This window comes from Uloborus diversus, chromosome 9, assembly GCF_026930045.1.
Source record: "Uloborus diversus isolate 005 chromosome 9, Udiv.v.3.1, whole genome shotgun sequence".
NCBI lineage: Eukaryota > Metazoa > Arthropoda > Arachnida > Araneae > Uloboridae > Uloborus > Uloborus diversus.
The window spans coordinates 139,285,422-139,294,792 of record NC_072739.1 but is presented as its reverse complement, the minus strand read 5'-3'; the positions used below and the strand labels follow the sequence as shown (position 1 = coordinate 139,294,792).

Here is a 9,371-nt window from a genome sequence, read left to right as displayed (position 1 = left end):
GCATTAACATTTTTAACTAATAAGAACACTTCATTACGAAAGTACTCCATTTTTAAATTTAAAAAATTCTGCATTTAAAAATAGCCCACTTTGATAATGAAGTTCCTTTCGTTAGAATCATCTAACCTAGAAAAATTTCAGTTTCTAATAGTTATCTTTATTAAATTTTGACGACTAATAGTAATAGTTGCTTTACTTAATGAATTTCAACCATTAGGAAAATACATTTCAGAAATAAAAACATCGAGTCAAACTTCAACTTTGGCTGCTCCCTCACAATGTAAACAAGCTTTTGCGTGACGTCATCTGTGATGATATTACCTTCAAAAATCAATGAGAGACGTCTGATTTTTTTCGCTTTTATTTTAAGGTCTGAAATTTTAGATTCTGCATTAAAGGTAAATAATTCGTTTGAAATGCTTCTTGGCGCGATTTTGCATAACGTCAAGTAACTCATGATTACAAAATGGGCGGTAAAACATGTAATGTGAGGCATTATATAGTCTAATGGATGCATGAAATTTACACATCTTCATGTACATAATAAAAAATGATCGAGTAACGCTCCTGACGTCATGAGCAATGAAACTCGCGCCACGGCATGATAATTTGCCAACATTTTTTGGTAATGTTTGACATGCAGGGGAAATTTTGCCAAGGCTGAACTGGATCCGGTAACTTAACTGTTTTATTGGTGAGATCGTCATTTTAGGGAAATGAAGAAACGAAAAAGGGGTCAACAATAAACGCTATCTACTGGAGTTTAGGGTTCATCCTCTGGCGTTAGGATAAAAATTTCAACTGTCTCAATATCACCTAACAGGCAATTGCTTCGTTAAATGGTTACAGTACCTCAAAAATGATGAAACAATTTTTATTGCTTATTTCAAAACTAAAAACTATTCTGAACACAGGGGAAAAGTTTCATTGCTTTAGTTCAAATATTCAAAAAGTAATGAGTGGTTTTAGGCCATGCTCGCTATGTGTTCTAATGCAAAAGAAAAACTTTAAACTGCTTTTTCTCGATGATGGTATTTTTGTGTTTGTCGCCAACTTGGCGACAAAACTTGGCAACCAAAATACTGGCGATACATTGCCAAGTGTCCGCCAAATTATAACACCACTTGAGCTTACATTGAAATTAACAATGATTTCCCCCAAAAAGGGGCAAAAGACCCCCTTTGGAGCATCCGAATACAACTAAAAAGATAGGTGCACAACTAGACCCCACTAGGAGCCTAAGTACCATATTTCAATTTTCTAGAACATTCCGTTCTTGAGTTATGCGACATACATACACACATACGTACATACAGACGTCACGAGACAACTCGATGTAATTAACTCGGGGATCGTCAAAATGGATATTTCGGGTGTGTGTACGTTCCTAGACATATATCCACGTGTGTGAAAAATAAACTCAACATTCATTCGGGGGTGAGCAAAATGGAAATTAAGGCCGATTTTTGAGTGAAATTTTTTTCGCGAATACAATACTTCCTTTTTTGTAAAAGGAAGTAAAAAGGCAAATTAATTTTGCAATTACCAGGGTGCTTAACAATGTTTCTCTAACTGCTTCGATTATTTATCTGCATTTCAATGTTGTTTTTTTTGGCAATGTTATCTGACTCTTTTATTTTTTCAGGTGCTGGTGAATCCGGAAAAAGCACTATTGTTAAACAAATGAAGTAAGTGGCTTTTTTCCGAAATTTTTCCTTTTTTAAGCCTTTCCTGCTGTGTGTCACTGAAGTTATTGCTAATCGTTTTGATCATTTAGCGTGAATCACAAATTATATATATGTCAAATGAGTACCTACTGTTTGACCATGGATTGTATATAATTTGGCAGTCTGCCAAGTAAAGACTATTCCATCTGAATGAATCTAGCAGATGAGAAGGGAAAATAACGATGGGATTTTGATGCACGCGTTTTATAATGTCACTAGTGCCTTATTCATTTATTGCATTCTCAAAGATAAAATAAGGGGAAACAAAAATAGTTACCATGGAAACAGCAAAAAGAAATTAAAATATTTTCATTTCGTTTAGGAGCGTAAAATCAAAATGATAAGCTCAAAACTTTGTTGTGAATAAATAAATCAATTAATTTTTGCCGTGAGAATATAGATTAAATATACTTTAGATTAAAAAAATGTTGCTGTGAGCTAACTTTCATTTTTACAAAACTAAGGCTAAATAAAAGGGACTCAAAAGTGCACATATGAAACAAACCAACTAACATCCCTATAAATTAATAGATACGTCCATTTCCGCCTATAAACCGGAATTTATAGGCGGCCTTTCCATGTAATCGATGGTCAGACAGTAGCTGAAGATCTCTGAAATGGTTTACTTCGATTTTACGTGAACTGCAATGTCTTGAGTGCGAAGGAATGTCAGACGTGTATGAAATTTAGTGATTATGAGCCAGAGCACATGGGGCACGGGCCCAAGTCTCCAAAATTTGGAGGGCACCAAATCTGTTCCCATATTTACCTTTACAGAGTAGAATTTATAATCATTGAGAGTGAATCATAAATTCTACTAATGCCGAATGAATAACTCAAGAATTTCTGCACTTGATGCTTTACTTCGATTTAATATGAGCCTTACTTTCGGTAATCGCCCTTTTCATGACGTCTCGCATGTTGTTCTCAATTCCCTAATACTAGGAAAAATGCTAGGGGTACTTAATCTCTACATAGTATAAAATGAAGTGTCCAAAAAGCGTCTGTTTGTTTGAACTCGCAAAACTCGGAACTACCCGGCAGATTTCGCTGAAATTTTCAAAATTTGTTCCTTTAAGTCCTGAGAAGGTTTGCAGACCAGTTCGAAAACAATTCGATGGATAGTTCATTTTTTATTCCAATTTAGGCCCGATTTTCAGATAAATTCCCGAGTACGGGGATGAAAAATTACTCGCAATTAGTAATATCATATATCGTTGGAAAGGGAAGGATTTTCTGCGTTCTACGCAATTGGTTCCAATGCTCTAACTTAATTGCGGCGGGAGTTATTTACGTTTTTAGCTCGAATTTGTTTAGGCTTAGCTGAAATTTAGGCACTACTTTCTTCAATAAATAAATCAATAAAAAGTGAAGGAATTGTCCTACAGTTTTCTTTTTGACACCATTGAAAAGAACTACCTTTTTTACTCCAGATCTAACTCGACCTTTGGTCGGAAGTTTAACCCTCTATCTCCATTAGAAAAAAAGTTACAAGCAAATTAAATGAAGTTCAAAAATTTGTTCTCTATTCAAGTTTTTAACCATTTTATTTTGCGTTTCCACGGTAACGCTTTTTGAATCCATTTTTTTCCATCTTTCTCATTTTCAATTCTGAAACTTATTTTATTTTGTGTTTCCATGGTTACGTTTTTTAAATCCATCTTTCTCATTTTATTTTAATTTCTTAAAAGTATTTTAATATCTGTCGTCATTGTTTGGAGGGGAAATTTTGCATTTTGATTTTTTTTCCTTTTATTTATGCCTGATGGTTGAATATACGTCACTTGACACAATTTTTGTTTTCAAAATAGACCGGGCAAAGCCGGGAAACGCAGCTAGTACTATGTAAGTGGTTTAAGATTAAATATAATTCTCTGCACCAGAAGTAAAAGTACTGGGATAGTTCATGTAGTGAATACCCCCATTTTCCCCGCAGCCAATGAACTGCTCGTAATTTGTTTAACACGTTGACAGCTACGGCAACCTACGTCACGAGTGTGTGTATGTAGGCGTGTGTGTTTGTGTGTGGGGGTATGTGTTTGTGTGTGTACGGGTTATGTGTATGTGTGTGTAGGCATGTGTGTTTGTGTCTGTGTGCTGGCATAAGGGTGTGGGTAGTTGTGTATATGAATGTGTGTGTGGGGGGGGGTATGTGTATGTGTGTGTAGGCATATGTGTTTGTGTCCAGGCATGAAAATGTGTGTATGTTTTTGTGTGTGTATGTGTTTGCGTGTGTGTGTTTGTGTGTGTGCGTGTAGTTGTATATGTATGCGCGTGTGTGTGGGACATGGATGCAACCTGGAGACGGCTTTCGCTATAGGAGCAGCATCGTGAGGACCCATCGACGGTGCTGCAGAGGGTGGCGGTGGGAAAATAAAATCAAAGGACGCCAAAAACAGTCAAATGAGAACAATAAGCAATCGTGATTGCTCAAAAAAAAGTTATAAACTTATCCAGTCAGCTACAAACTATCTTTTAAATTAAAAGCATATTCCCTCTCGATACCACGATATCTCCTTATTCTGCGATAATTGAGTTGCTCCCTCAAGTATTGTATCGAGTTTTTTACTGTATATTCACTAATAAATTAATTAAATTCGAACGAATTTTCGAAAAGCAGTGACAGTCGTCAGAACCCCTTTTTTCCCAGAGAAACCATCCGCAGAAGGAGCACGTGTGAGGGGCAGGGGATGGGGTGGACGAGAGCGTTCGATCGGGACGAGTCCACTCTCGGGGGGAGAGGGAAAGAAGGGCGTGGCAGGGATGCGCATGTGCAGTGGCCGGGAGACGGGAAGAATGGTGCAACAGTTGAGATAATGCAACATCCAGATTCGGCCGGGATGCAGTGCCGGTAGTCTGACACCGCTTTTCCAGAACTTTACTGACTCTTCTTTCTTGGTGGGGAGGAGGGAGTTACCTGTGGAAATCTCATTTAATGACCGCCCACACTGCCTGATTAATAACGAGCCTTACGCAGTCCCTTTGTTACTGGAGGTCTCGCTTTGTAGGGAACACTATATTTCGTTACTGCACAAAAGTACAATTGTTGTTGTAATTGTTATTACAATAATAATTGTAGTTTATTATTACCCAATTAATACAGACTATTAAAACAATAAATTTGTACATAATATGTTAATTAGTAATCGATTTGATTATTACAACAATAATTATGTTGAATATAGCATAAAGTGCGTAATTATTGTTGTAGTAGATAATTACAACAGTAACTGTAGTTTGTTATTACGTAATTAATGCCGACAAATACAACAAGAATTGCCCTTAAAATGTAGTTTCTTAATGCCGACAAATACAACAATAATCGCGCATAAAATTTAGTTTCTTAATGCTGACAAATACAACAATAATTGCGCTTAAAATTTAGTTTCTTATTAAGCAATTAATGCTGACAAATACAACAATAATTGCGCTTGAAATTTAGTTTATTACTACACAGTCATTGTTGATGATGATAATTACAATAATAATTGTGCGTGAAATTAAGTATATTGCAACACAAAAATCTATTACAATATTAAGTGTGCATCGTTTAATACTTCACAGTTATTTCTGTATTTGATTACCACAACAATAATTATGTAAAATATAGCTTATTACTGCACAATAGGGATGTTCCCATTGGTTATACTCCTTATACGCCGTATACTCTTAAACTTTCTTTAGACATATAACGTACACCCTCAAGCTTCAAAAATTTTCATATTATTACAGATTATGTATATGATCACATACACATACTGTGTGTAATGGATTACTGGGAGTATACCATCGGAAAAATTGACGGGAACATCACTGCTGTACAATTATTGTTGTAGTAGATAATTACACAGTAATTGTGTATATGTTGTAGATTGTTATTGCGTAATTGATGCTGACTATTACAACAATAATTAAGCGTAAAATTAAGTTCATTACTGCACAGTTATTATTGTATATGACGATTACAATGTTAATTATGCATGTAATGTAGTATGTTACTACAAAATTATTGATTAAAATTATAAGTGTGCGTATTGCTATACAGTTATTGATCTATTTGACTATCACAACACTAATAATTATGTAGAATATACCTCATTACTGCACAATTATTGTTGTAGCATTATAAATAATAATGTAGATTAGTGCTGGAGTAGATAAAGTATAACGTAGTTTGTTATTTTTAAACTAATGTTGATAGTTACAATAATAATTGTGAGTATAATTTAGGCAATTATTGTTGTAGAAGATAATTAGACTAATAACTACGCATGCAATTCAATATATTACTTCCCAAGTATTGATTGCTACAATAAATGTCTACGAATAATGCAGTCTGCGTTGACATAGTTATTGTCGTATTTGAGTATCACAACAATAATTACGTAGAATGTAGCTTATTATAGCAGTTATTGTTGTATTTGATAACTACAGCAATAGTTATGTAGAATATAGTTTATTACTTCAAAACTATTGTTCTTGTATATGATTACAGCAAAAATTGCGGGTATACCGTAGTTTATTGCTTGAATATTACAGTTAAAATTGTACATGTAATGGAAGTCATTATTGTACTATTACTGTAGTAGTTGATATTTCCAACAATAATTCTTAGCATAATGCAGTTTATTGTTGCACAGTTGTTATTATTGTCCAATTATTGCTACTCATTATTACAGCAATAATTGTGCATTTAATGCAGTTGGTTTATCCCCTAATTAATACTGTAATCTATTATTACAACAATAATTGTGTATTCACGATGCAGACTATTATTATACAGTAATTGTTGTTGTTGATAGTTGTAGTTATTAATATTATTTGTATATTGTAGGATATTACTACATAATAATTGATTCATTTGGCTATTACAGCCATAAATGCACATCGTATAGTTTATTACTGCACATTGAGTGTTGTGTTTGATTATTACAACAACAATTGTGTGCATATTGTAGTTTATTACTTCACTGTTATTGTTATTGTTGATTTTTTACCAAAACTAAGGGGCTCTGTCCCCTGCTCGCTAACGCTCACCAACCCCCGAAGATTGCTTTGAAATCTTACTTGATTCACAAAGGTTTAAACCGTTAATTAAAAAGAAACAGATTAAAAACACATTATGAGCTCAAAAAGGATAAAAAATACCAACTTGCAGAGCCGTAAGGGCTAAGGAACTCCTGAGCATTGCAAAACTACAGTTTTGTACGTTTGAAAAGTCGCTTTCATATTCGTGGTCTCTAGTAATATATTTTGCTCTTTAGCTCGATGCTTGAATTGAGTTGAGCCTAAGATTTTCCGTTAAAATCGAAACCCTTAAAGTTTGTGAATAAGAAAGAAAAAAAAGCGAATCGAAAAGACGTTACAATGGCAGCGCCAAATAAAACATCAATAATTTTAATGCAGGTGAAATTATTCTAACTTGATTTTTTAGTACGGTGCAAATAGACCGAAAAAAGGTCTAACCTCAACATCCAAAGTAAAAGTTTCCCGTCAACTCCAAATTGTTGTGTACTGTCCACATATTGTTTGGTAAAAAGTTACACCGTTTTCAGCGTCGGGTTTTGGGGGGAGGGGGGGGGGGAGAAGTTGGTAAATTAGTAGTTTTTACCAGTTTTTTTGGAAATATTTAAAAAACTATGGCGTTTAGCGCGAAAAGTGCCATATACAAAATAATCTACACTAAATTACGAACAAAATGGTCCTAAACATTATTTTGTTAAGTGAACGATTTTAGAGTTAGAGCGGGTGTAAAAGTAGAAAATTTTCGCATTTTTTTAGATTTTTCGGGAAAAAAATTCAGTATCACTCTGAAAAAATTCACTATCACTCAGGAAACTAATATTTTGTATGAGGAGTGTTTTGTAAAAGCAAATTGCGATTTATGGTGCCGGTGGTATGTTTGTGATTAGCCCTTGAATTAACGACAACCTCACAACCTACTCAAGGGGCTCTACTTTTAAGGGGAAAAAAGCATTCATGGACCGTGGTTATATAAATCTGCGGCACGGAGAAACCCAAACTTTCTCTAGACAATGCCGCAATAAGAATGAATATATTTTAAACATAGATGATTTTAAATTATAAAAATTCATAGCAATTATGATTTATAGTTATATCATTTTTAATAACATTTTTATAAGTGCTGCTTTTGAAGTTTTTTCTTTAGAAAATAGGCTTTTTTGCCTGTATATTGCAACCATATTTTATCAAACTTTTTGACGTTCGTAAACTGAGTTCAATACTAATATTTAATAAAAATGTAGAACGTTGAATGCGACATATTGTGATGCAAAGTATTCACCAGTATTCAGTCCTCTTCAAGCATACCACCGTCCTCTTCTAGATCTTTGTCTATGATATAAGTGCCCCTGTTATTACTTCCTAGACCTGAACAATTACTGTACATGCTTGAGCAGTTTAGACCATTACTTCTGCACTCGCCCAGTTATGGACGCATTCGGCTTTTTAAACGCGCACTATGAGGGAAAGTAATTCCTTGGGAGTTGCAGAAGGCATTGTTGTAATTGATTAAAGTGAAAAAACCAACGTAAATAAAGCACAAATATTGAAGAAAATACAGCATATAACTATTTCAAGGCTACAATGGAGTTTCTTCATCGGTGCAAAAAGCTCACCAGCACAACCAGAAGTTGTGAGAGAACTGACAGCAACCAAATGGACACCGGTATTTATACCAAAGAGGGCCAACTAATAAGATTGTTGTAATTGGTCTCAGGTATTCACCAATCTTCTTCCACCCCCACTGGAGGTAAATTCTTTTTTTCATCCAGCCGCTGCTGAACCTGGTGGTAGGTTCTATATGAATGCTGCCTGGTAGCTGTTGAAGTGAGGGTAAGCCAACTTGTGTGTGTGTGAACAATGAATGTATGGGCTGCTTTGCAATAGCCTGCAAGTAACACTGGTAGCGAAAGCTATCTAGATCTTCAGTATTCTTTGCTCCAAACATCGCAAGAAAGAAATACTTTTCTGCGCACACCTTCTCCTGCTGATTGTCTTTCTTTGGTACCACCATTTTCAATTTGTTTTCTGATGGTGTGTGAACATTCAACAAGACTAGTAAGTTCATGTCATCACCGATCACGCAAGCTTCAACTCCATTCTTAGCTTTATTAATCGCTGTTAAAAATATAAATAAGTCATCGTCACCCGATGCTTGATGAACTGTGCAACCGCCTCTTTGCAAGTACATTGTCAGGAGAGAAATAAGGCACATTTTTTTCTTAGAAATTCACTTTGGTTGATCGATTGAGTCTTCAACTTTGACTTCAATGTTAGTGGTAGAACGTGATCTACGTAATTGTTCTTCATCTTTTGTGGTTCCTTGCTCGTATTCATCAAAAACAAGTTGCTGGCCTATAATGAGCAATTACGTAATTTATGTATTGCTCGCAAATCTGTCTGAAAGTAGCTGGGAGACGTCAGAAAACACGATGAGAAGGTGATGTTCATCAATGATGTAGGACACTTTTTCTAAATAAGGGGTGATCGATGATTCATTTGAATCTGGAACCAAGGGTGGAGGATATGCACATAATTCAAATTAAAATACAGGCGAGCCCGCTTATTAGAATATCGGTTAAAAGAATATCCCGCTTAATATAATACATTTTCAATGTACCA

The 9,371-nt window shown here is 35.0% G+C and overlaps 1 protein-coding gene across 1 annotated transcript in view; it reads left to right on the top strand.

Annotated features, from left to right (window-relative positions):
- Positions 1–1,650: 1,650 nt before the first annotated feature.
- The window catches only part of LOC129229895 (guanine nucleotide-binding protein G(o) subunit alpha), a 118,534-nt gene continuing 110,813 nt past the window's right edge, over positions 1,651–9,371 (top strand). Inside the window, exon 1 of the mRNA XM_054864276.1 lies at positions 1,651–1,688. Within this exon, the coding sequence (XP_054720251.1) occupies positions 1,684–1,688 (5 nt within the window). The 5' untranslated portion in view covers positions 1,651–1,683. The remainder of the gene's footprint in view (positions 1,689–9,371) is intronic.